Source organism: Pyrgilauda ruficollis, unplaced genomic scaffold (genome assembly GCF_017590135.1).
Source record: "Pyrgilauda ruficollis isolate IOZ18807 unplaced genomic scaffold, ASM1759013v1 scaffold328, whole genome shotgun sequence".
In the NCBI taxonomy this organism is placed as follows: Eukaryota; Metazoa; Chordata; class Aves; order Passeriformes; family Passeridae; genus Pyrgilauda; species Pyrgilauda ruficollis.
In genome coordinates, this window is record NW_024524689.1 from 15,134 (window position 1) to 41,091 (window position 25,958).

Consider the following 25,958-nt stretch of genomic DNA (forward strand, 5'->3'; position numbering starts at 1 on the left):
GCGCTGCCGCCGGCGGCGCTGAGGCGGCGGCCATCTTGGATTTAAAGGGGCTGCGCCGCTGAGAGGGCGGGTGGTGCCGGAGCGGGTCTCGCCCCGCCCCCGCCGGGACCGGGACAGCGACCGGGACCGCCATCGACGTCTTGCGCCCAGCAGGTTGGACTGGCGGGGTTGTGAGGGCTCGGTGGCTCCCCTCGGCGGCCCTGGCGTGGGGAGGACACACGGAGCGCCGCGGCGCAGGCCGGAGCGGGGGCGGCCTTCCCGGGGCGACGCTCCCCCGCCAGCCGCGGCGGGCGGTGGGACCCTCGCGGGGAGCTGGGGAGGCCTCTGTAGTGGGGCTGGCGTGGCTCGGGGACCGTCCTAGCGCACCCTGGCCGTTGGGGCAGCGGAACGAGCGGGGGCGAGGGCAGCACTGGGGCCGTGCCCGCCGTAACGCTGCGGGTCGGCGCTGAGGGCGCTGCCGGCTCTGCGGACTTTGGAGCCGGCGAGGCGCGCCCTGCGGGATCAACCCCTTCAGCACCGGGGGAGCCGCTGGCTCCGGAGCCCTGCCGGTGCCCGCTCTGCTCGGGCAGCTCCCGGTACGCAGGCTCGGTGCGCCTGGCCTCCCCGCGGGCAGGGCCGATTGCCACGCAGGGACGGCCGGCGGAGGCCGGGAGCCCCCGAGGGAAGAGCGGAGTGTGTGCATGGCAGCTGTGGGTCAGCCCCAAGACCCGGCCATGGCTGTTTCCAGCGTGCTGTGGGCACAGACTGCGGGATTCACTGCTCTATAATTAGTCTGTGTCTTCATTGCCCGGAATGGCTTTCACTGTAACACAAATAATATATGTGTGCACTTCTGCTGTGTAACTTATGTGACATGTAAGCGTGCCATAGCTGTATGGCACAGCCAGCCAGATTTGCCCTCCAGAACTAAGGAATGGAGGACAGCAAGGTGCTTTAGGAAAGAAATATGTGTTGTGAGATAAGGTAAGAGAGAACCTGCATGTCAGCATGGCTGGGCTGGGCTGTGTTCCTCCTGGGACACCTGAAGCCCTTGCCCTTCTGGGGAAATCTGTGGGCAGGGACAGGAACACCAGTGCAGTACTGGTTCAGGCAGGTGTAGGGAGCACCATGACAGCTGTGTGTTACCATGCATGGGATGGCGGTAGCAACAATCCAAGCTGGATCCTGTGTCATCGTCCTCCCTCTGAGAAGAGCAGCCAGAGACTGAACAAGTGCTTCCCAGCAGTACCCAGCCCAGCCCCACACTGCAGTGTGGACACCACAGGGCTCCAGCCTTCCCCGATCTCCTGAATGTGGCCATTGCTGTGGGCACAGCGACAGCAGCCACGCAGCTGGAGGTCTCTCTGCAGCTACACCAGCTTGGCTTTGGGCTGGAATGGGGTCAGCAGTGGGGACGCAGGCGAGGGTGGTACAGGATGTGAAACCTTCCGCCACAGGATGGAGGGTGGGATGGAACAGGGCTTTGCCGGGCTGAACAGGAGCCCGGTGGTGGCCAGAGCTGCCCGGGCAGCATTCGGCGGCGCCGCGGGGGCTCGGCCCTGCTGCTGGGCGCTCCGGTGGATCCCTGAGGAGGGAGCTGTGAGCTTGGCGTGCGTGGCGCTTTCTGCGCTCCCAGGAGAGCGTCCGACCGTCCTGTTCCCGGAGCCTGTCCGCATCCCTCCCCTCCCCCTGCCGCAGTGTGGTTGGCTGCCGAGCGCCGGGTGCCTGCGCCGCTGCTCGCTCCCGGGGCAGCGCGGCAGACGGAGCCGCGCAGCGCCGCGGCCGCCGCTCCTCCGCCGCCTCCGCGAGCACCGGCGCTGGACAAGCCGCTGCAGGCAGCCAGGTACCGCTCCTCTGCGGCGTGGGGCGGGGGACATTCCCATCCGGTGACTGGGACGGGCAGGGTGCCCAGCCATCCTGGAACAAAGGACCGCTTTGATGCGCAGTTTTGGGCAGAGCTGATGAAAACTTTTTTTTTTCCTTGTGAAGCTTTCACGTAGTCAGGTGGGCGCAGAATTTCTCTGTGGTGGTTCTGAGGGGTGAAGGGGTTTCTCTGGCTTGTTTGTTTCAAGGATACGCAGCGGGCGTGCCTCCTGCTGCCAGACAAAGCCGGAGAAACGATGACGGAGGCAGGTCATACAGCAGTAGCTCTCAAAGAGCCTTGTTTCTCCCCAAACCGTCTTTTCATTAATTAACTGCTTCCTAAGCTTTTCCGAAGTGGAGGTGCACCCTACCTAAGGTGGTGGGCTGGGGGAATCGCTGGAAAGCTTCTGTGAAGGAGAGGATGCGCCTGGGAGGAGGTGTCTGAAGAAGAGCTGGGGGATGGTGTTGCGGTAGAATGCTCTGGCCAGGCAGCCGGGAGAAATCTGCACAATGGTGGGAGGCAGCAGCACATTACCAGAAACAGCAGGCTTCCCTGCGTCTTGCATAGCTGGCATCTGGCACTCTGCTGCAGTTCCATGCTCGGCTCTCCTCTAGTGCCCTTGGTCTGCTCTCTGCCATGCCACCTTGGAGATGTGGAAAACACCCACCCCTGCCTGTGCCTGTGGGGAAAGAGGGTGGTGTTCAGCACACATCAGGTCAAAGATCTGGCCAGCTCAGACACAGGGTAAATAAACATGGCTGTGCTTTGCTGTAATTGGCAGAAGGAGCAGGAAGCATGTGTTCTCTCATCTGCTGTTTTGGAGGAATGTCCAGGTTGAAACAACAGTATTAACCCCAAATACCAAAATGGCTCTTGGGGCACAAAGGACATGTGGCAAGATACTGACCTTGGCAGAGTTGCTGGATAAATGCTTTATTTGCTGGGAAAGATCCACATAGCACCTCAAAGTGCTCGAGCCAGAGATAGAACAGATCCTCTGCTTGTTTCGCAGGTAGAGGTTTGTCCCTGTGACTTTGCCTGCCTTGCTGTGGTTTACAAAAACGGTTTGCTTCTGGAAAAAGTAGCTCAGTCTTGCAGCCTGCAGTCAGCTGGTCTTTGCAGGTGCCTCAGGTACACCACGGAGGGAGTGTGGGCATACCAGAGCCCTTCAGGGCACACAGAGTGGCTCCAGAGCGCCTGCTGGTCCCATCTGCATCCTGGTTATCTCCTGTGTACAGCTCAGGCACATCCAGTGCATAGCCCTCACATTAGACAGATGCCTGCAAAGGCATTGGCTCCTGGGAATTACTCTGCCTGCTTTAATACTGCTTCATGCTGTCAGGGCAAGGTAATGGCCCTCGCTCTGTTTTTTATAGTGCGAGACTCCCAATCAGATTCTGAAGCTGGGAAGAGATGCTTGCCCTGGCTCTGTTCCAGCTGCTTAGCTCTTGTCTCTCCACTAGCCTGGAAATGTGTTTTAATGGTGTTTCGCTGTAGTCCCAGGCGCAGCAGATGCAGAATGGATTTGGTGAGCTGCTGCAGACATGAACAAGTTTAAAAACAAGGTCTTACCAGCTGATCTGGAGGTGCCAGCATAAGCTTGCTGGTGGGAGTGGTGATGACTGCTGTTCTCATTCCAATGGCCTGCTGGAAGGGGCAGGTTTGCCCAGCCAGCTGGGGTTGTAAAAAATATGATGTACAACCAGAGCAAAATGGTTTTCTGCTAATGGCAAAAATTGGTGCTATATTTTTTTTGTTTGGTTTTGTTGTTGTTGTTTGTTTTGTTGGGGTTTTTTAACCCTTGTTGATTCCAATATCTGTATTCTTTAGTAGGTTTCACTCCATTTGTTACTTTCTGGTCTTGAAAGAAATGAATGGTCTGATACAAAACCAACCAGGCTACCTGTTTTGTCTTCCTCAGAGTACATATCCATTCTGGAATTGGATGATGCTTTGATAATACAGGAATTGCTTGCTCTGGTCAATCAGAACAAGCACCAGTACCTTTTGTCTTGTCCATTTCCAGCTGTGGGCTGGAAGGTGGGAGGGGTATGGGAAACTCCCATGTTCTTTCTGTAGTGGTGTGAACATGAGTCACTGTAGCCAAGTCCTTGTAAAGCCACCTTATCACCACCTTGCCCTGGGTTTCAGGAAGGTTATGTGACATTGTGTGTTTTATTAGAGATTGTGGGTGGTAGGGAGCCGAGGCTTCTGGGACAGGAGTGTTGGGAGGCTCCCCTTCATGCTCTTTCCCTTCAGCTCCTGTCTCCTTGCCATTTGAGCTGCAGATCTAGTTCCTTAGTCCTCGTTCCCTGGGCCTCTTGCAGCCTGCTGGTTAGCACAGACATTCCCAACACAAGCCTTCCAGTATCTAGGAAAAAACCCCAGAGCTGGCATGTGTTAGCTGCTGAAAGAAGCAATCCTGGCCATGATCCCTGGACAGCCCTCCCTATCCCCCCGACAGGGATCAAGGCATATCAACAGCACAGTCAACTCGTGTATTATATATGGCTCTGAGGATTGGGGAAACTGGTTGGGTGAAGCCTTTCTGGGCTTGGAGACTGACTTCAAAGCCATGTGAGGAGATGTCTGGATGCCAAGGAGAGTCCTGGTTTTGGGGCATAGGAGAATGTGAGTAAGACCACTTCTTGCCTTCACTACATGCTGTGTTGTTGCAGGTAGATTGCTTTGGGAATCCAAAAATCCCTATGGGACCTTGCTGGAAGGAAGTAGGCACTGCATTCCCTTTGTCTGGGCCTTGGATCAGTTTCTAGTGCTGTGGTGCCTTGCTCCTTTGTCCTGAAGAGGTGTTCACTGAAGGCAAACACGTTGAGTTTATCTGAGGAATTCAGATGAAGAATTTTTTTTCTTACTTTTTTTTTCCTCCCACAAGAGGATGGTTAAGTCGTGGTACAGGGGTCTGAAGAGTTTGTGAGATGATCCTGTAGTTAGACACAGATACCTGTTTGGGTGAGGGAATGGACCAAAGACCTCTAAGCATTCATTCCAAGTAATACTCTTCAAGTAATACTCAGATCAGACTCTTACTGAGGGAAAAGTTACAACATGAGAGTCCCTCTATAGTACTTGAAGTCATCTGTGTGTTGGTTTAACTCTCTAGACTGTCTGCAGTGCAGGAAAGGTCTGAGCTGGAGGCTGGCATTGGGAAAGAACTTGGGGTGGAAGGTGGGACTCTAGGTGTCCCTTTTTTTGGCAGTAGAATGTAGAAAGTTATGATATCACTGATGGCAGAGAATATTATGGACATTAGAATTTGAGTGACATCTTTTGACTTTACAATTGCAGCTCAGAGATATGGTGGGAATGACCTCCCAGGATGCTGGCTCCTGACTGATGTCCTCTTTGTGTGTTCTTAGTGGCACTAAGGGGCATCTAGGCATTTCTGGCAGCAGTAACAAGCATCGCAGAGCACCGTTCCTGCTCTGTGCCTCACTTGAACCTCAGCATTTCCTGTTTTGCCTGGATTAAAGCAGCTCTGGAAATACCAGCTTGTATGTGGAGCTCAGCAGCACCGGTTTGTTCCTTTTTCTGTGGTTCTGCTCCAGGTGGCCTGGGGTGGTGACCCTGAGCACAGTGGCTCTTCTGGCAGTGGTGTGCCAGTGTGCAGGTGTTCCTGGCAGTGTCAGCGTGTCCTGGCTGTGCAGTGGAAGCCTCAGAGGCCCTGCACAGCTGACTGTAATCTCCTACAATCTGTTTGCTTTCTGACACTGGTAACAAAATAAGAAAATTTGTGCTCATCACACAGCTTCTGTGATGGCTGCAACTTTGTCACTCTGTTTGCTTTTTACTGCTTTTATTTTATTTTTCAGCATCCAAAGTATTAGGTCTAGATTTTGTTGCAGTGAAGACTCACTCTCTTATTTGCAGTCTCACTTCTAGTGTCATTGGAGGTCAACCAGTCATTGCAGAGACCCTTTGTTGCTCGACAGTAACGAGCTGGCAGAAGTCCAAGGAAAAACAAACGAACCAAAAAACCCTCCCTGCTTTTATCAAGTTGTTTTGCCTCCCAAATGTATAACCTTGCTGTTTCTCCAGGTAGCAAAAGCATGTCTCACAGGAGGAGACTGGGACAATTATGATGAAGCAAGACAAAGCCTTGGGTTTCCATTTCTAAATGGAAACCATTGCTATCTATCTCCCAAATGTGGTCACTTGTTCTTGCTGTGGGTCAGACTTACTCTTTTCCACAGGAAACTTTTTTCCAGAACCCAGTTTTCTTTCTGCAACTACCTTACATCACTTATATCCTTGGATCACCTTCTCCTATGGAAGAATTTGCTGCTGAAAATCTGTTTCACTTCTTTACAGAAAGTGCTGGCAGACCATCTGCAGTTTGAAGGATGCTGCAGTTATTGTCTTGTGCATGCAGAGAGGCAGTGAACTGCATTAGTTGAGTTGTTTGTAGACCTGAGATCTCTGTCCTGTTGTAGTTGACTCCTGATTTCCCCGGTGATTCTCCTCCCCCACTCTCATACTCTTTTCTAGCATTAGGCATCATAACCTAAGCTTTAAGATTGACTTGGACCCATTTAATCTGGCATCCTTGTAGATGTTGTGGGTTGAAGATAGGAGCAGTGAAGCTTCCAGCTCTTTCCTCGTAAAGGTCTCGCATGTGGGAGCACTTTTGAGAGGCAGAAAAATGAGCTGCTGAAATTGCTGATGCTTAGCGATTTCGCGGTTATGCGCTTGAATACAGGAGGAAGGTTTTTGCCTGGCAGGATGTACTTGCTGATGGATGCCCGGCTGATTGCTGCAGCTGCCACAAAGCTCAGTGCACGCATGTTCCTTCCCTGTCCTCCAAACGGGAGCAGAAGAAGGGAGATGAGATGGGTGCTGTCGGAAAGGCAGGCTGTTCTAGCAGCTCACTGTAAATAGGGAAGACGTGCCAACTAGGGCGGAAACGGGCGGGTGGAGACCTGGGCTGGGACACCTGCAGATCCATGAGGACTGCAGCAGGGTAAGCTGGGAATAGGACTCTCCATCTCTCAAGGAGCTCGGTGGAAAAGCATTCTTTCTTCCTGTTCCAGTCTGAGCCCCACCCTGCAAAAGGCAAACCACGATGTGTCCCCTCCTCTCTGCAGAAAACCTCTGAGTGTTTTCTGCCTGGGTAAAGGACACTCAGGGCCCCTTACTTAATGTAAAGGAGTAGGAAGAGTGCATATACAGCAGCCTCAGCCTGCCTGACCTTGGCACTGGCTGCCATTGCAGGTGTTTCCTCTTTGGAGGGCTGAACACTGAGAGTAGACCTGCCAGCACTGAAGAGAACTAGAAATAAGCTCTTTGTGGGGAAATTCGTGCTTTGGAAAGTTAAGTCAGCTCTTGCTGGTGTTGGTTGCTGTTCTTTGCTGTACAAGAGGTAGCAGCATTCAAATGACTTCTTAGCAGTCTCCTCTTCGTTTTCTTGTTGAGCAGCTGTGTGTTGTTCTTAGGTTTTGCACCCTCTGTCCAGCCTGGACAATCCTCTGTCCACTACTGAGCATGGAAACATATTGGTACCTAGCAGAGCTATGCTTCCAGGATGTCACCCTAGGGGAGAAAGGCTGAGGTTGTTACAGATGTTTGCACAGCCTGTGAGAGAAGAAAAGCCTCTATTGGGATGCCTTGAAGGATCTGAGGATGTCGTTGCAGGGTAGGATGAGTCTTATATGCTGTGGGTCAGGATGTTTTGATTTTTTTTTTCCTTCTCAGTCTGAAATCTTTACAGTTTCAGAAAATAAGTTGATTGTGAGGACTGTGAAAGGCGTGAACATCTTCTGCTAGAAGGGCTGAAGAAGGAAAGTTGCTGTAGTAGAGATGCTAATGGTTTAACACACAGCAGTTTCACAGTTGAGGAGTAGTTCTGTGTACAGTGGAATTAATGAGGCTGATTTTCTATGGATCTGGGTCTTGTCTGCCTGACTCTGTTACCTAGCAAGGTGTGAGGTCTGGTGGCTTTTTATCCTGTAACATGTTCCTCTTCCCAATGCGTTTGTATTGCACTTCTTAAAGATGGCAGCAAGATCTCTATATGGACATAAGTGATTGATGCTGCCATGAAAACTGCCAGCATTCAATTTCATACAGTTGGCCCCAGTACCCACAGGTACTTGTGCTGCTCAGCTGTGAGAGTTTTAGAGCAAAGTTCTAGTTTTCTGGGTATGAGGCCATTCCTGGGTATCTTCTTGTGTCCCAAGCATTGCCTATGATCCGGAGAACTCCCACTTGCCTGTTTCCCTGTCTGCAAGTGAGTCAGGGTGTGTTTCCTTATAAGCTGGAACCAGTGATGGGGCCATTTAACCCTTTAGCAGCTATTACCTTGGGTTCTGTGGAAGAGGTAAGTGCCTGCTGAGCCTTCCTGGGAAGCTGTCTGGACCTATTTCAGAGCACCGGAGTTCGTGGCCATATGAGACAGTACTTAACACCCTTTGGGCTGCCATCCTCTTTTCTCTGGGGCTGGGAATTGTTGCACATTTCTTCCTGAGTTGTGCTCTGCATTAAGCAAGGCTTTCCTTAGTGCTTTAGCACTTGATCCCACTCCAGGTGTGTTAGAAAGGTGGGAAAAAGAATAACTAGGGGAACTGTTGATGGGAGTGCTTAGCTGCCAGTTTCTGGAGAATGAGTTTGGAAGATGGGGTATGAGTGGCAACCAACTCTCAGCAAGCCCATTTTTCCTTTTGAAACGGTAGTCTGTGTCCTCTGTCTTGATCTTAATGAGGTTTTTCATGCTATTCTTGTCATATAATCTCCTGTAAAGGAAACTGGCGTAAGTCATGGTCCAGGTGAGACTGTTTTGGTATAAAATGTGCAGGGTTAACTGCATGTGGAGCATGACAGATACCCAAAAGTGAAAGATACAGTGAAGTATGACTCAGAATTGGTGCTGATGCTAGATCATGAAGCGAATATGAAGTCAGCATTGTGACTTTGGGGGAGGATGACTCAGTTCTTGTTCAGAGGTGTGAACAGAAACCCAGTCTTCAAGAGACACGAGGTGTTTCTGCCCTGCTGGGGCGTTCAGTAAGGTCTCCTCTGTGTGTTGAGGGTTTGGCTCCCCTTCCTGAGGGATGGATGTACATCATGGGAACAGAAACCAAAGAAGAATTGAGAGGAGAGTTCAGGCCTACAAAACAACTGGAGAAAGAGTGAGGCTAAAGAGGAGGAGATGAGTGGGTTTAATAATGAGATGTGTGTACTTAAAACAACTGTCCCAGTGTTGTTTGTCATCCTCACTTTAAGTGCTGCAGAGAGGAGGAAGATGGGCCTCTCTATTGCTCAGGGCCCACTCCCCAGTAGCTCCCTGCACTTGGATAGAGTGCACAGGTGGGGAGAAGAGGAGCCTGCCAGAAAGGAGAACTCTGCTTACTCTGTTCCTGTAGCTGGGACAGTATTTCTGTTCTCTCAGTAAAACAGGCACAAGGCAGCTGCCGAGCAAAGAGCTCAAACCATGCAGAGGTGGGTCTGGCAGGAGGTCAAAGGCAGATCTGCTGGCAGCAATTCCCTCACCTCCTTCTGTGTAGCTTCTGGGCAGTTTTCCAGCCTCCTGGCAGCAGGGCCCTGGGCACTCAGGTTGCAGAAGCCTCTGCCAGTTCCAGGTAGCAAGGAGGTGCTGCTGGGCAGGTGCTGCCTGTGCAGGATTTTGGAGACTGATTTTGGAGTGACCTGATAGCAAGGTGGGAGGTGGCTTTACTGTTGAGTAATGTGAGGAGGCTGCTGGGGTGGCGCAGCTGGTGGGAGAGGCTGGGACTGTGCTAAATGAGTGAGTCCTGGAGCAGCCAGGGTCTTGCTGCTAGGGCTCTTGCCTGCCTGTTGTGTCTCTCAGCCTCTGGCCTGTTGTGTTTCCCTAGCTCCTGGACTTTGTTCGCAGGGATCTTGCAGCCACACTAACATTGTAGGTTGTAGCGCTCGGTGTCGCTGTGCCAAGGCAGTAGCTGGGTACTTTCCCATTGTGTGTGTGGGGGAACAGGACAGGGAAGGACTGCAGAGTTCTTAGGCCATCCTGAGGAGTCCTTGGAGGGGCAGCAGGGTGAATCAAGATGGAAAAGCTGTTGTTGTTTCAAGTCAACACCTCTACAAGGATTATGTTAGTGTGACTGTAGCTGTTGGTGTATGTGAGCATCTGCAGTCAGGCAGTGGTGTGGTGAGTCCTGCTGGTGGCATGTCCCTCAGTGCCACAATGGCAGTTCTGTGCAGAGGCTGCAGTCCTCAGGATGTACCCTTCTGGTCATATTTTGGTACATTTTTTTGGCACAATATCTGGCAATATTTTGGCATAACAATACCACTGATGCCCTCCTGTCTGAGATGCTCCTCTAGGAGATTTTCCTTTGAGGAAACAAAGCTTTGAGCTGGCATCCCTCCACTTTGTGTTCCCTTTCTTCTGCAGTCAGAAGAGGTGCTGAGCTCTGACAGCCTCTCTGCATCAGTGGTCTGTGGGCAGAAGGTGTATAGATTGCAACCCCAGCTGCCAACCACAAATCTCTGCTCTTAAATGGAAGCTAAATTAGTCTTTCCCCTGCTGGGAGTGTGGGGTTGTTGGAGGTCACCACTGGTTGTCGCCTTTTTGTCTCCTGTCCACGCAGGCCACCTGTGCTGGTTGCCAGCACTCCGGCCACAAAAGCAGAAGCACGTGCCCTGACAGCTGCCTGCTGCCAGAGGGAGAGGGGAAGATGAAGGAGAAGGGCTTAGAGTAGACAATGTGTTAAATGCTGTCTCTGACTGCTTGAAGGAGGTTGTGGTGCTTGTGTCTGCTAGTGACTCTCTGAAACAGCACTGGGGCACTCAGGTTTTGTCTTGGTCTCTGTGCAGGGCTGCAGCAGTAGGACTATGTCCACCATGGTGTACCCAAGGGAGGAGAAACTGGACAAGCTGAGCCAAGAGGAGATAATTTCCAACACCAAGCTGGTAATGCAAGGGCTGGAAGCACTCAAGAATGAACATAACTCCATCCTGCACAGCTTGCTGGAGACCATCAAGTGCCTGAAGAAGGATGAAGAAGCCAATCTTGTGCATGAGAAATCCAACCTGCTCCGCAAGTCAGTGGAGATGATAGAACTGGGGCTTGGAGAAGCTCAGGTGAGAGTGGGGGGTGATCCCTGAGGTGTTATCTGGGATTGACAGAGGAAGGGCAGGCATGTGGCCATTTCCCATGAGCTACAGGGGTGGGAAGGGGCTAAGTGTAGAAGGCTAGCATGGATGGACCCTAAGCATGCATGTGAAGGAGAGACAAGACTGTGGTTGTTGCTGACTGAGACTCTTAACAAGGTGATGATGGCATTGTCCAACCATCTGAACGCTGTGGAGTCGGAGAAGCAGAAGCTGCGTGCTCAGGTGCGGAGACTGTGCCAGGAGAACCAGTGGCTGCGTGATGAGCTTGCCAACACCCAGCAGAAGCTGCAGCGTAGTGAACAGACCGTGGCTCAGCTGGAGGAGGAGAAGAAACACCTTGAGTTCATGAACCAGCTGAAGAAGTATGATGAGGATGTCTCACCTTCGGTAGGCCCCAGTCCTTTTGAGCAGCTGCTTTTGTGGGTCCGGGAGGTTGGACGAGGAGAGCTGCCTTCATGTTATCACATGATAACCTTGCCCTGGATTTTACCCCTTCCTGTGCACAGCAATGCCTGTAGCTAAAGGGGGCCTGCATGGGGAAGAGTCTCTGGATTTTATTTTGTGGGGGACGATGGTGGCAGAGATGGCAGGAGAAATTGAATGTGTTGAGCTGCAGAATGGCTGAGAATTTGGCAACTAACTCAGCCCAGGCTGCTGCTGTCTCTGCTGAGAACCAACAGTATTTGTAATTCTCATCCTCTCAGGAGGAGAAGGAGGGTGACTCCACCAAGGACTCTCTGGATGACCTATTCCCGAATGAGGAGGAGGAGCATGGTCCTGGATGTAAGTGTTTGCTCATGCATGGCTGCTGCCTGTCTCTATTCAAGCCTGCTGGGCCAACTGTGCTGTGTTTATTTCTGTGCCCACAGTGCCCCACCAGCACAGCAGTGCCGTGGCAGCTGCCCAGCAGGGAGGTTATGAGATTCCTGCACGCTTGCGCACCCTCCACAACCTTGTCATCCAGTACGCCTCCCAGGGACGCTATGAGGTGGCTGTGCCGCTCTGCAAGCAGGCACTGGAGGACCTGGAGAAGACCTCAGGCCATGATCACCCTGATGTGGCTACCATGCTCAACATTCTAGCACTAGTGTACAGGTGAGCATGGTGGGAAGGGCAGGATTGGGCCAGGACAGCTTTCTGCATCTCCTGTTTCCCTTTACAGCACATCCTGGGGCTCCCCAAGCTTCCAGGGGTTTACCTTCCAGGAAGGTTTTGGCCTAGATGGGGTATTTGGTTTGCCAAATTCCCAGATATATCTAGGGACTGACTAAAGCAGGGAGGAGTGGGGAAAGAAAGTACTATGAAGGCTGGATCTGTGTGGAAGGAGCACTGTTCATAGTTCTGGCTGCTCTGGGCTGTAATGTCCAAATCCTAGATAACTGGTTGACTTTGCACTGCAGGGATCAGAACAAATACAAAGAAGCAGCACACCTCTTGAATGATGCTCTTTCCATCCGTGAGAAGACTCTAGGCAAAGACCACCCAGCGGTGAGTGTCTCTCTCCTCTTCTAGTCACTTCTTCCCCTTTGGGTGCTGCTGGGGCACTGTTCCAGCAGTGTTTTACTGCTTCAGTATTTCCTGCTGGCTGGTTCAGTACGGCCTGTAAGGAGATGGCTTCTCTTGGATCCTGTGATATAGGCAGGGCAGCCTTCTGTCTCTGGACCTCCTTCTCTTGAGAAGCAGAAGTACTGCAGGCATGGAGGAAATGTGATAGTCACGGTTACTGTTGCTTGTGCCCCTTGTTTGGTCTCACTGGAATTTGCTTTGTTTCATGGAGAAATTTCTGTCTCTGCAGGTGGCAGCGACTTTGAACAATTTGGCTGTTCTCTATGGCAAGAGAGGGAAGTACAAAGAAGCAGAGCCACTCTGTAAGCGAGCCCTGGAGATCCGTGAGAAGGTACGACTCTTCCATGCTCTTTCTCCTTTCAGCTCTCTCTGTGGGCTTTCTCCCATTACCTTAATGCATGTGGGAGATCCAGGGCCTATCTAGTGTGTTCAGCTGCTGATTCTGCCACCACCTTTCCTGTCTCTCCAGTGTTTGCAGTCCTAGAGAGGCCTGCCAGGAGGTGGAAGCTGGAATTTCTCCTCCTCTCCAGACCCTGGCTTTTGTCTGACATAGGCATGTGCTGGGGGGACTCCAGCATCTACTAACTCCAGGAGTCCACTCCAGTCTTTGTGGCTTCTCTTCTTTTGTTCACTCAGGTTCTAGGCAAAGACCATCCTGATGTGGCCAAGCAGCTGAACAACCTCGCCCTGTTGTGCCAGAACCAGGGCAAGTATGATGAGGTGGAGTACTATTACTGCCGGGCCCTGGAGATCTATGAGAGCTGCCTGGGTCCTGATGACCCCAATGTGGCCAAGACCAAGAACAACCTGGTGAGGCACTGGGGAGAGGCCATGTGGTGTTGGGGAGGGGTGCTGTGGGAGAGGTGAGCATTGCCTGGTGCTTAGGGACAGAGCAATAGCTGCAAGAGCTGGGCAGAGTTAATCTGTTTCCCAATGGGGCTGGAGCTGTTTTCTTTTGGTTGCAGGCTTCCTGTTACCTGAAGCAAGGCAAATACAAAGATGCAGAGGTGCTGTATAAGGAGATCCTTACCCGTGCTCACGTGAAGGAGTTTGGCTCTGTGGATGGTTTGTACAGCAGAAGCCCTTGGGGCAAGGGAGGGTTTCCTGGCGCTCAGCCTACACTTGTCTGGTTCTGGTGTTGCCCAGACTGAGGGATGTGATGCCTTGCAGGGCCCCTGCTTTGGGCATCCTTTGAGGTGCTGCTGTTCTAGTATGTTATGCTGTTCCCCCTCTTCTCTCAGGAGTCTCAACCCAGTCTCTTTAACAGGCTTGGGAATAGTAAATGGCACAATCGTGCTCAAGCATAGGCTGAAGTTTCTCCTGTGCACCTGGCATATGTACCTCTGCTGGGAGGACTTGTTCTTTCCTTCCCTTGTCCTGCCTTTGCAGTATTGGTTGCCTTTTTTGGGACTCTGGGCCAGGGAGCGGGGGGAGGATCTGAAGTGTCACTTCCCTCTGATGAGGTGCTAGCTTTGGGGACAGAGTGCTGGGCTGTACAGGAGGCAAACAACATGGGGTGGTGAGTGGACCTGTTTTGCATTCTTCCCCACACAGATGAGCACAAGCCAATCTGGATGCATGCAGAGGAGAGAGAGGAGATGAGCAAGGTGAGTCTGATTGCAGGGGATTTGATCTTCTCCTACCACACCTATCTCTTATCTCCTCCTTCCTGGAGAAGCTGCAGTCTGAAGAACCACCAAGGCCAGGAGGCATCTGGAGAGGGGGGATACAGCACTGCTGCTCCCTGGGCCAGCAGGGAGGGAAGGTCCATCAGAGAGCAGGGTGTTTTTCCTTGGGCAGGACTATTCAGTCTCAGCCATGGCTGCATGCTCTCTCTGCTTTAGTGATTGATCCCTCTTGGGCATGCAGATGATGGAAGATGGCACATGGCAGAGGGTTGTGCTGCAAGGCCTTGGCACTCTGTTCCAAAGAGCTGCCAGTACCCAGAGCATAACTGGCTTCTAAAGCAGCTCTGAGGCTGTCTAGGGAAAAAATGAAGGTCAAGAAGAAACTGTTGCTGTCACCTTGCTTAGGAAATGGAGCCATATCTGAAAAGGGTGTCTGCACAGGGTGGGCCCTAGCTGGCCTCTGAAAGGGGATAGAAATGGACTTGTGCTTGCCTTGGGCTAGGCTGAAAGGCAAAGCTACTGTTGCTCCTGCAGCCCAAGCCCTGCTCTGTGGTCAGTAATTGCAGTAATTGTGTTTTTGCTTTTGCCAAGTGTAAGGCCCCATCTGTTTTTTGGCAGGCAAGTGAATCAGCAGAAGGAAGAGTTCTGATGTAGTCCTCTACCTGCAGTGGGACTCTCCTTTTTTTTTGCTCTCAGAGCAGGCCCCAACCCTCCAGGGTTCAGGCAGCAGTCTGGCAGGCTTGACTTAGTTACCAATGAGTCCTACCCTGTCAGCCCTAGAAGCTGGGCACTGACAGGTGCTTCCCACAGCATCCTGTGCCTTCCCATTGAACCACTCTGCATGGCTCCCAGTGCAGGGCACTGCTCAGCTTTACACTGTTCTGGTTGCTGTGCTGCAAAGGCTCTGCTGCAAAGAGTCTGCACTTGCTGCAGAAATCATCCTGGAGAAATCCAAGGAGTAGAGACTGGGTTCCCATTACCCCCTCTGGGATTGAGACTCTTCTGATGGTATCTTTGGAGAATTTAGGGATCAAATGTAGATAGCTGTAGTATGAAGCTGTGCTCCAGATAATGCAAGCTCTGCCATGGGGCAAGAGAGCAGGCCGAGAGACTCACAGTTGGAATAAGAAATTAATTTTATATGTGAGTCTTAGGCAAGGGCTAAACCTCTTTCCCTGACTCTGGGGCTCCTCTCCCCAAGGTAGCTGTGTCTGTGCCCCATGGCAAAGCAGGGTTGGCACTCCTGTCCAGCCAGCAGCTGTAGTCACAGACCAGCTTGTACTCCTGGCCCAGGAGCTGGGACTGATGTGCTGTGCCTTGTGCTGTTTCTATATCTTCTGTTAAAATGTACGAAATTCCTGTGACAGAACCTGGCTACTTTTGTCTCTTGCCCCTCTTTCCTGGCAGCAGAGGGAGGCCAGTTCATGCCATCAGCGGGGCCTTGGGCACAGCTGGCAGCCCTGGCCTTCAAGGCTTTATCTGCCCCAGAGGATTGGACACCTTGCCTGTTAGGTTCAGACTCCCTTTAGGGCTGCCTCTACAGGAGAGGTGTATTGAGTCCTGAACTCCCCTGTCCCTGGTGCCAGCCCAGGCTGTGTAGGCTCTGGTGTGAAGAAAACTACATGTGCCTATGGCACAGGGAGACTGGCATGTGGGATAAAGAGCTGAGAAGTGCTGTGGGAATGAGTGAGAAAAGTGCTCCCCATGGAGACAGTTTCTTCTGGGCTAGAGGGTAACTCATGCTGTGGAGCCCCCTGCACCTGCTTGGTGCCATGGTCCTACGTACCCAGGGCTAGCAACTACTGCCCTGCAGTGTGGGTTGTCCAGATCTTCCTCCTTGAGCATCAAGTTCTGCCCCCTGTGCTATTGCTCTGGCCAGCAGCCCGTTTGCAGCTGGCTGGGACAGGGCCAGCTAGGCAGCTTTGGGGTGCAAATGCTGGGCATGGGGAAGGGACAGCTAACTGAGCTGAGCTGCTGTAGGACAAGCCTGACATTGTAAGCCAAAGGCTGGGATGTGGCTGGCTGATTCCTTTGCTAGTCCTGGCTGAGGGATTTAGTGCCTGACCGTGATGACTGGCATACTGGTGGGGTTTTGTCTGCCTTTTGCATTTTGGTTGGGGTGTCATGCCCTCCATTATGCCATGAGAATAGGCTGTGCTGTCCCTGCTGCCTTTGGTGCCATGGAAATGGGTAAGGAGATGGGATTATGTTCCTTCCTGAAACGAGGATATCCCTTTTGCTTGTTGCCCAAATCTGTTGCATCAAACATGTTTTTAACTTTCCTATCAGGAAGCTGCTGGGCTTCATCACTGCATTTGCGTATTGTGTTTCCAAAGGTTGGGCTGCTGCAGGGGTGCAGCCTGGGGTCTGACCCTGGCATGTGGTGGCAGAGCACAGGCCAGAGAAGGGCAGCAGGTGTGGGACTAACAGCTCTCTTCTCTCCTCACCCTGTAGAGCAAGCACAGAGACAGCGCTCCCTATGCTGAGTATGGTGGCTGGTACAAGGCCTGTAAGGTTAGCAGGTAAGAGCTGTTTTGTGGGCAGCTGTGGACTCTGGGGGGGTGACCCCAGGGCTCCTGCTCACCTTCCCTCTGTTACCACAGCCCAACTGTGAACACCACTCTGAGGAACCTGGGTGCGCTGTACCGGCGCCAGGGCAAGCTGGAGGCAGCCGAGACCTTGGAGGAGTGTGCAGTTCGCTCCCGACGACAGGTAACCCCAGAGGGACCTTCCCTGGTGTGGGGGCATTGCAGGGCTTGGGGTGGCACTGCTTTTGCTTGGGGTGTGGTGGGGGACTCTCCTGGGCCTCTCTGATGTTCTTGGTTTACGTTCCCCAGACACCAGAGGGCCTTGGTGGTTTGGGATGCATTTGTGCAGAGATCCACACGTGTGTAGGTGTGGGGGGTGGTGCATGTGTGCATGGATGGAGCAGATGTCCATGTGTGGGGAAGGCATGGCTCACTGAGTGCAGAAATACTGCAGCAGGGTTAAGGCAGGTCCCTGGGCTTTGTCAGCTACTGGGGAGAGCTACACTTACTGGGATGTTTTCTTCATACTAGTTTTTTTGTCCAGAGGTAAAAAATACCTAGAATTTCTTAGAGTAGCTCTTGACTTAAACTCCTCTCAATCCACAAATAATAAAGCAGGAGCTATAAGCACCTAGCACAAAAGACTGGAGGACAGCTGAATCCTTCACACTTCAATATGGGAAGGAAAGAAGCTGTCAGCCTTGGGGTAGTGAGCCCTTGTTCCACAGGGTTGGTTATGGCCTGGTAAGGACTCATTTAGCTGGGAGTTCAAACAGAGACTGCTAAGTGCAGGATGGTATTTGGCTCCATCCTGGTTGTGCTGGGCAGTTTTGACTGTGATGGGGCAGTGGCCAAGAGAGGGAAAAGGAACCAAGCACAGTGATGGCACAGTGGATTCCAGAGGGAAGGAACGTGTAAAGACAAAACATGGTTCTTCCTTATCCTTTCCTACTTGCAGGGCATTGACCCAATCAACCAGACGAAGGTGGTGGAGATCCTGAAGGAGGGGGATGGCACAGAGAGGCACCGGAGCCTGGGGGGCAGTGTCAAGTACGAGAATGCCACAGACGGTAGCGAGGAAGTGAGTATGGGCGTGGAATGGAGCGGGGTAAGTACAAGACACCATCAAGAATGGCCTCAGCCGGCTGCCAGAGGGAAGGGACAGCCTGGCTGAGGGCTGTCCCCGCGTGGCCTGTCGTGGCATCCTTGTCTGCCTCCATTCATTCCCTGCACATTTCCTTCCCCTTTCTTGGCATGAGCCAGCCAGCCCGCAAAGGTGCGTGTCTGGGTCTGGCTTCTGGTGTACAGAACAGATCTTCCCAGCTGAGGGCTCCTGCTTCCAGGGAGCTGCCAGGCCCTGGCAGTGCACAGCATGAACTGGCCCTGGTCTGCCCTTAATCTTAGGCTTGTAACCTTATTAACATCTCTCCCTGCTGCTCCCCTCTGGAGGCCCTGGCTGACAGCATCAGCCCCATCTCAGGCTCACCCAGCCTGTGAGAGCCATTTGGCTGTCTGTCCTGCACTGTGCCACTGACAATGCTGAGCCTGGGCAGGGTTGTGTGTGTGTGATATGCCTGGTGTGTCTGTGACTGAGTGAGTGACTGCAGGGCGCAGGAATAGTCTGTAGCCAGCATCTTTGCTGTCCTCCTCTCCTGGTCTCGTGCCCTAGGCAAGTTCTGGCTAAGCAGAGGGGATAAAAGGCAGATCTTTGCAGGATGGCAAGCTGGGCTGACCAGTGGAGGCAAGAGACTGATGTTAGCTGAGGCACAGACAGGTCAACCTGAACCTCTCAAGGCTTGCTCTGAGGCTGAAGGTGACTTTGGTCACTAGCACTTGAGTTTGGAGAAAGGTAGTGATCCAGGGCTGGAACAGATGCCTTTTGTCTCCTGCAAGCAGGAGGATGGAGAAGATGAACAAGTGAGCATGGTGCTGGTGGGTGCTCGGCTCAAGGGCTGCTAGAGCTCTTAATGCTTACATTCCTTCTGCAAACTCTGGGAGCACAGACTAGCTGGGGTTGCAGCCTGGCATAGGGAAGGCACTGAGCACACAGAGTCCTTTGCTGCCCCCTCACATCTGCTGTCACTAACCCTTCCCCACCTGGCTCTGCTCTATCCGCACCTGCATGAGCTCCCTCCCTTCCTCTTTTTTCTTCCCTGTTGCCATGACAGCCCTTCAACACCCAAAGCCTGAAGCCTGCTGGCTCTCTTGATTGTGGATTGTACGCAGGAGGTGGCTGGAGGGGATCTGAAAAACAGACCTTCAAGTGGACCCAGGAGCTTTACCAGATGCAAGGCTGTCCTTTGCCCCAGGTCTTGACATCAGGACCAAAGAAGGTCTTAGCTCTGGCAAGGCACCAACTCTAGGCCCCTGCACTCAGCATTAGTAAGGGGGCTAGACAAGCACAGATGGAGGGCTGCAGGTTTCGGTTAGAATCACCTGGTCCCTATGCTGGCTGGTGTCTTTCTGCAGCTCCTCCTGACTGTGCTTGGTGTTGGGTGATCTCTTTGCACTGGTGATGGTCTGAGAGACCTTCCTGACAGTCTCTGAGCTGATCATCCTAAGGCAAGTAGGCAATGCCACAGTCTGCCACAGCCAGGCAGGGAATAGTCCCTACTCATTTGACCCTTCCCTAGGGGTCTTATCAGAGCTTCCCTGACCTAGACAGCTGTAAATAGAGGATTGGAGGGCTAGCCCAACACCCTGGGGGACACAGCTGCTGCCACATGATTCCTTTTCCAGCCTGCTGCACATAGCCAGTCTTCTCTTCTGAGGCAGCAGCCCTGCACTGCACTGAAGCTCCCTGCAAAAGAAGGCTGAGGCAGCTCCTGCTGCTCCTGTCTGTCATGGCCTGTTTTTCCTGTGTTGGTCCAGAGACCTCAGATGTGCTGCCTTAAAGCAGCTTCTGCTGCAGGCAGAGCTGTGGGAGTCCCCAGGGTGCCCTGTGCCCATAGGCAGCTCTGGAAGCACCCCAGGGCCTGGATCAGCTGCTTGCTGCCCAGGTAACTGGGATGTGAGAGCAGGGGGATGGCACCAGCTCCGTGGTGCAGAGGCCTTGGCAGGTACCCAAGGCCCAGGAGCAGGAGACCCAGGCTGTTCCTCCCTGAGCTAAGCTGTTCCTGCCAACCCAGTAAGCCCACTAGCAAAGAAGTGAGGCTGCAGTTTCAGCCTCACAAGACTCTCTCCCTGCCCAGATGTGGCCTGTGGTCTCTGCATGCAGCCTGGGCCTTGTCCCACCTGCTCCCTAGGTGACCTACAACCTCACAGCCTTGTAAATTGTGTCTTTCTCCTCTCTGTGCACTAGGCTTAAATGCCTCCCGAGACTCCCTCTTTCCCCTCCACCGCAGTCACCTGGATGTTTGTGTTGTATCTTCCGACTTTTCCTCCACACCATCCCTCCTTCCTCGGCGAGAGCTCCACGCCAGTCCCCCAACCCTCCTGGCGCGCGAGGGCACCGCGACGCCTGCAGAGGAGTGCCTGGCCACATGGCCCAGCTCCAGTCCCGTGGCCAGCAAGAGCAGGAAGAATCTGCGAGGAGCTGCCAGCTCCCCCAGGCCAGGGTGACGGGCCACCGTCCCCTTGCGTGCCCCCACCCCTGGCCTGCCCTTGCACATCCCTGGGGCCCAGGCCTGTGGGGGATTGTCTTCACTTCAGGCTTGCTGACTCCATTGTCACTAGACATCCTCGTAGCTTGTTCCCTCCATCTCTACAGAGGCTCGAAGATGGAGGGCTGTTATGGGACAGTGAGGCCTGGCCTAGGCAGGGCTGTCATGTGCCCAGTTGCTTTCTTCCCTGTAGGCTTACCTGATATTAGTGCCTTGTAGCAAACCTGTGCTGGTTCCCAGTGAGATGGGCTCTCCCTGCAGCACAGGGCAGTCCCCATCTTGCTACTCTCTTCCCTGCTGAGCTCTGTGACCCAGGAGCAGTGTGTGGGTCTCTCTGCAGGGCAGCCCATAGAGCTACTGTACATCCAAGATGAGGTGGAGGGCAACAGCCAAGGACTATGTGCAGGAACTGGCCAGCACAAGCATGTTTGGCTGCAACTTCCTGACTGAATGGTACAGCCAGGTTCCTCATCTGGCATTAAGGGCTGAATCAACCCCCCATTGCTACAGGGTTCTTAGATGTGGCTGGTGGGAGAAGTGGGGGTGAAGTTGTTTGCTGTTCCTTGAAAGTACAGGAGGGGTAGGAGGAAAGAGTTTTTTTGCAAGGGGTAGACACCAGACCAATAGAAGTGGCTGAGATGGGGAATGGTCTGGATTGGAGCAGAGTGGTTGGGAGAAAAAGAAGGTGCAAAGATGGATGTGAGGAAGCAAAGGGCTAGGGCTGGAGGTGCTCTGAGCAGGTGGGAGCAGATGGGATGCTGGAGGGAGGTTGTTGCAGGGGTAGGGGCTGGATTGCTCACAGGTCTGTGGGGCTGACTGCAGTCTGGCTATCCCTAGCCAAGTGGGTGGGAAATGTGTAACCCTGTTACCAAGAGGGTCACCGTGCTGACCCTGAGGGGGTGTGGGGGTGGCCAAGTGCCTCTGATGGCTTCAGGCCTTCACAGGGTCTGGTGCTGTTAGTCATTACTGGGGAATAGAATGTGTCCCAGGGCCAGACCTCCACTGTCTTGGGTCTCACATCCTTGAGTGTACACTCTCATCCCACCTCCTATAGGAAGGGAACCTCCCTGGCCCTCCGGTCTGGGAAGAAAGCTGGGGAGGCTGTAGGCAGCAGGATAGAGCCCAGGGGCCAGCACAGGACTCCTTATTTATTTAGCTAGATCCCTTCTTTATGCTAGTCATTGGCAGGTTGTGATACTAAATGTGCTTGTGTCTGTCTGGGCCTGGCTTTCCTGTGGTGGTGCAGAGGTCTTGGGGTACATGCATGCTGCTCCCCTGGAGTTTGTGCTTACTGAAAGGAAGCTTGTCCTCAGGACATGGGGTGTGGAGCCCAGGGCAGAGTGCCGCAGGCCTCTCTGTCCCAGTGGTGCTCCATGCTTCTGGAGAGTGGTGAGTTCCCAGTGCAGGGTGTGTTTGGACCTCAGGGCCATCTGCCCCTGTGCTTTGCCATGTCCTGGACCTGGTGCTGTAACAACCATACCTCTAATTAAAGGTAGACTGACCCAAATTGCTGCCCTGTGCTTCTTTCCATGCTCTGTAGGCCAGCGTCGGTCAGCCCTGGGGTGGTGGGTGCAAATGCTGCTGGAGCAGGTCTGGGGGTGCTTGGTGTCTGTCTGTGTGTACAGGGGCATGTGTTGCCCCCAGGGCTCCCCTCCCAGGCTGAGCATTGGAGATGAAGGACCCAGCTCCACTGTGCTTTTTCCCTGTCCTCCAAATTGGAATTGCTGCTAACCTCAGCTCTGTAACCATGTGTGGCAGGGCTGCCCTGGGGCATCTGAGCCTGGACCTTCCCCAACAGGCATTTCTATTTAGCCAAAGAAATACCCCATTGTGTCCTTCAGTGCTGAGCTCTACATGCTGCCAAATCTGCCCAAGTCCTCTGCCTCCATGCATTAGGCAGGGTGGGAGCATGCAGTGAAGAGGAGCTCAGTGGTGGAGCTGCTTATTTTTTTGGAATGCTCTCATCCTGGTGGGTGCAATGGGGTGGGGGCTCTGCGGCAAACCAAACCCATAAATGTTCTGGGTTAAAAATAACCCGTCAGAAAAGGGAGTGGGGGGAGAAGAGAGGCTATTTTTAACCCAGCATGCAGCAGCATTTGGTTCTGGTGTTGGTCTGCAGTCAGTCTGCATCGCTGCAGCTGGGGAAATGTGGCTCCATCCTCCAGCTCTGATACAAGAGCATACTTCCTGGCCTGATCCTGCTGCCCTTGTACCATGGTCCTGCTCCCCTGTCCCAGCTGTGTTCCCTCTTCCACCCCTGGCTTGCGTGCCCTGGGAAAAGCAACAGTGCCTGGCATAGCAGTACCCTGCAGGGAGAGTGGTGACCCAGTGTAAGTCTGGTGGGGAGGCAAAAGACACCTCCCCATCTTTGTTAATGCTACACACTGATATTCAAAACCTGCCCGGGATGCTTCATGCAGGAATTGAATTGTTTACTTTGCTGCTTTGGGTGCTCTCTGCATTTCTGGTGAGTGGGTACTTTGCAGCAGCAGCACATGGCTCTCGACATGGAAAACTCTCAGCCCAATGAGAATGTGAAGAGGTTCAATGCACTTGTTTTATCCCAGAAGGGATGAGAGGAATACCAGGAGAAAGGTTTGCTGGTAGGAAAAGTCGTGGTCGGCTGTTAGAGAACAGTCTAGGTCTGGCTCAGTTTTGGGTAATCAGAGCAGAGGAGCGCTGGAAAAGCCTTCCCCGAGGGCCACAATCTGTAATGGTCAGCACAAGGGGGTCACTGGCCTAAGGCAGAGACCCTGCCTGCCTGCAGAGCTGCTTGGACAGTGCTGAGGTAATTGCTGCTACTAGCCTGAGCCACAAGGCATTTGGGTCATTTGGAGTGCTTCCAAGGGGCTCCCTCACATCTTCCTAAGGAGTAAAAGGGCTTTTGCCATCACTTCACCTCCTTTTCTTCTGCCCCAGTGTTCCCGGAGCCATTCACAGCAGGAGCAGGGAAGACTGCTGTTATCCAGCCATCAGAGCAAAAGTAATTCCACATCAGCAGTGGTGTCACAACCTTATGTAACAAGCAGGCCAGGCCACAGGGGAAGAGCTTGGTGGCATGATGACATGGTGGCATGGTGTGGTGCCATGCTGGCAACCTGTGCCTTGCATGCATGTGGAGCAAAGTGCAGGAGGTGGACTGGAGCCTGTCAAGGCCTGAGAGTGCCTCACTGAGTACTGAGGACTTCTGGAGGCATGTGGGAGGAAAACAGGCTCAGGAACAAGATTTCAGGCTGGTTTTGGTCTTCAGAAAAATGCAGGTAGACATGAAAAGCTCCCTGCAAAGTGTCACCCCCTGGGGCAGCTGGTGGGGCTGCGTGCAGCTAAAGTTGGGGGGCCTAGGAGTAGTGGTGCCTGCTTGGCAGCACAGTGCTGGTGCAGCCACCTGAATCCATCCCCAGTGGAGCTGCCTGAATTGCTCCAAAGGCTCAAAGCTAATTCTCTTGGAGGTGTTAGAGATGGGACAAGGCTGTGTGTGCAATGTGAAATGGTCTTGTGTGATGTGAGTGAGCCTGCAGGACCAGGTGTGCATCTGTATGAGTGCTGGACAGAGAGGAGGAATGGTGATGGTGTGGTGAAGAAGGGCAAGGGGAGGGAGAGGATGAGGATGGCCTCCAGCCAGCAGCAAATGAGGAGAGCATCCTTGTAATGAAAGCCCCAGCAGCCTATCCTGGCCTGACAAAAGTGTCCCTAATCTTGGGACTCCCAACAGGGCTTGCTGCCTCTCTGGCCACTGGGATCTCCTTAGTAGTTGCTGCCTGAGCTGTTGCAGGTGATGGAGCTGTGTCATCTTTGAACAGGACTGTGCAGATGCCAGTGCCATTTGTGCTGGGGGCAAGTCAGCAGCCTGTCTGGATGTTGAGCTTGCACTGGGCAGGAGGGAGTATCAGGCTGGATGAGCCAGACAATGACTCCCTGGTTATCCTGTCCTATGGAGAGCCCCTGGGTGAGGGGAAGCCATGTAGTGGGCAGTAAGCCTGCTTTAGGCCAGGGCTAAACCCTCAGTGCAAGAGGATGTTTGGAGCCAGTTCCAGCCACTCATCAGCATGCCAGAGCCTGATCAGTGCCACTCAGCCATCACCCTGGCTTGTGTCTCTGTGTCCAGGATGGCAGTGGCACTCTCCAGCGCAGCAGCTCCCTGGGAAAAATCCGGGATGTGATACGGAGGAGCAGTGAGATGTTGGTCAAGAAACTGCAGGGCAATGGTCCCCTGGAGCCCAGGAACACCAGGTACGTGCGAGGGTCAGGCTGAATACAGGGCAGGTGTGGGTCCTGCCACCTTGTGTGTCTGGATCTGACCACTCACAGCACGATCACATCTGCTCTCCTCTGCTTTCTTATAGCATGAAACGAGCTGCGTCCTTAAATTACCTGCACAAGTCTAGTGATGCTTCGTTTGAGGTAAGCACAGTGTGAGTGGTGGGGCTGGTGCAGGACTGCACGTGAGGCTGGGGGCTGTGTGGCCAGCAGTGCAAGGGGTGAGGGACATATTGGTGAGTCCCAGGTGCAGTGCTGAGAACCCCTGAGCTTATAGCCCCTCGTCTGAGGTCAGAGCTCCAAATCTGAAGGTGTTGCTTCCAAGGACCCACCTTCCTCCCCACAAAGCTCAGCCACAGATTGGGAGCAAAGGCAGCCGCTACTGTGTGTGACAGCAGCACCAGGGCCGTCCTGGCCTGCAAGGCAAAGGGTGCAGGAGTTGGGGTGGCAGCTTTGGGGCATGGGAGTGGATTGCAGGTACCTCATGGGCACTGTATTTTTTCCAGGGTACCCAAGGCTTCCGTGCGGAGAGCAGAGGCCTGAGCGCCAGCAGCATGGACCTGTCCTCCCACAGCTCCCTGCTCTCCTCCAACTGAGCTGGCTGCTCCGCTGCTGGGCACCCTGGCTTCGCGCTGCACGGGGCAGCGCCCGGCACCTCCCCACACCACCTACTCTGTTCTCCCCATCACCGGTTCTCGTGCCACCGTCTGCCTGCCCAGCCCGGCCTCCCCCGGGAGTCCCTAGCTAGTTCGGGCACCGCAGCCCGCCCGCATGCTCCTCTGCTGCTCACCGGGGCGCGCAGCTCCGGTGGCCGCATGCTCGGTAGTGATGCTTCGTTTGAGGTAAGCACAGTGTGAGTGGTGGGGCTGGTGCAGGACTGCACGTGAGGCTGGGGGCTGTGTGGCCAGCAGTGCAAGGGGTGAGGGACATATTGGTGAGTCCCAGGTGCAGTGCTGAGAACCCCTGAGCTTATAGCCCCTCGTCTGAGGTCAGAGCTCCAAATCTGAAGGTGTTGCTTCCAAGGACCCACCTTCCTCCCCACAAAGCTCAGCCACAGATTGGGAGCAAAAGCAGCTGTGTGTGACAGCAGCACCAGGGCCGTCCTGGCCTGCAAGGCAAAGGGTGCAGGAGTTGGGGTGGCAGCTTTGGGGCATGGGAGTGGATTGCAGGTACCTCATGGGCACTGTATTTTTTCCAGGGTACCCAAGGCTTCCGTGCGGAGAGCAGAGGCCTGAGCGCCAGCAGCATGGACCTGTCCTCCCACAGCTCCCTGCTCTCCTCCAACTGAGCTGGCTGCTCCGCTGCTGGGCACCCTGGCTTCGCGCTGCACGGGGCAGCGCCCGGCACCTCCCCACACCACCTACTCTGTTCTCCCCATCACCGGTTCTCGTGCCACCGTCTGCCTGCCCAGCCCGGCCTCCCCCGGGAG

At 53.7% G+C, this 25,958-nt stretch overlaps 1 protein-coding gene across 3 annotated transcripts; it reads left to right on the forward strand.

The window, feature by feature from the left end:
- Positions 1 to 19: 19 nt before the first annotated feature.
- On the forward strand, positions 20 to 25,348 carry KLC4 (kinesin light chain 4). 3 transcript variants are annotated; one of them, XM_041474541.1, is made up of 16 exons: positions 20 to 153; positions 10,649 to 10,915; positions 11,105 to 11,335; positions 11,653 to 11,731; positions 11,818 to 12,043; positions 12,349 to 12,436; positions 12,744 to 12,845; positions 13,151 to 13,324; positions 13,480 to 13,579; positions 14,069 to 14,121; positions 16,597 to 16,664; positions 16,746 to 16,854; positions 17,629 to 17,751; positions 24,378 to 24,502; positions 24,616 to 24,673; positions 25,036 to 25,348. In XM_041474541.1, the coding sequence occupies exons 2-16, from the start codon at positions 10,667 to 10,669 to the stop codon at positions 25,123 to 25,125; spliced, it is 1,875 nt and encodes a 624-aa protein (XP_041330475.1). In that variant the 5' UTR covers positions 20 to 153; positions 10,649 to 10,666; the 3' UTR covers positions 25,126 to 25,348. The 3 variants fall into 3 exon arrangements, with proteins under 3 accessions (XP_041330475.1, XP_041330476.1, XP_041330474.1); XM_041474540.1 differs by having other exon boundaries at positions 21 to 153; positions 17,629 to 17,778; XM_041474542.1 differs by lacking the exons at positions 24,378 to 24,502; positions 24,616 to 24,673; positions 25,036 to 25,348 and adding an exon at positions 19,972 to 21,779.
- The last annotated feature ends 610 nt before the right edge of the window (positions 25,349 to 25,958 follow it).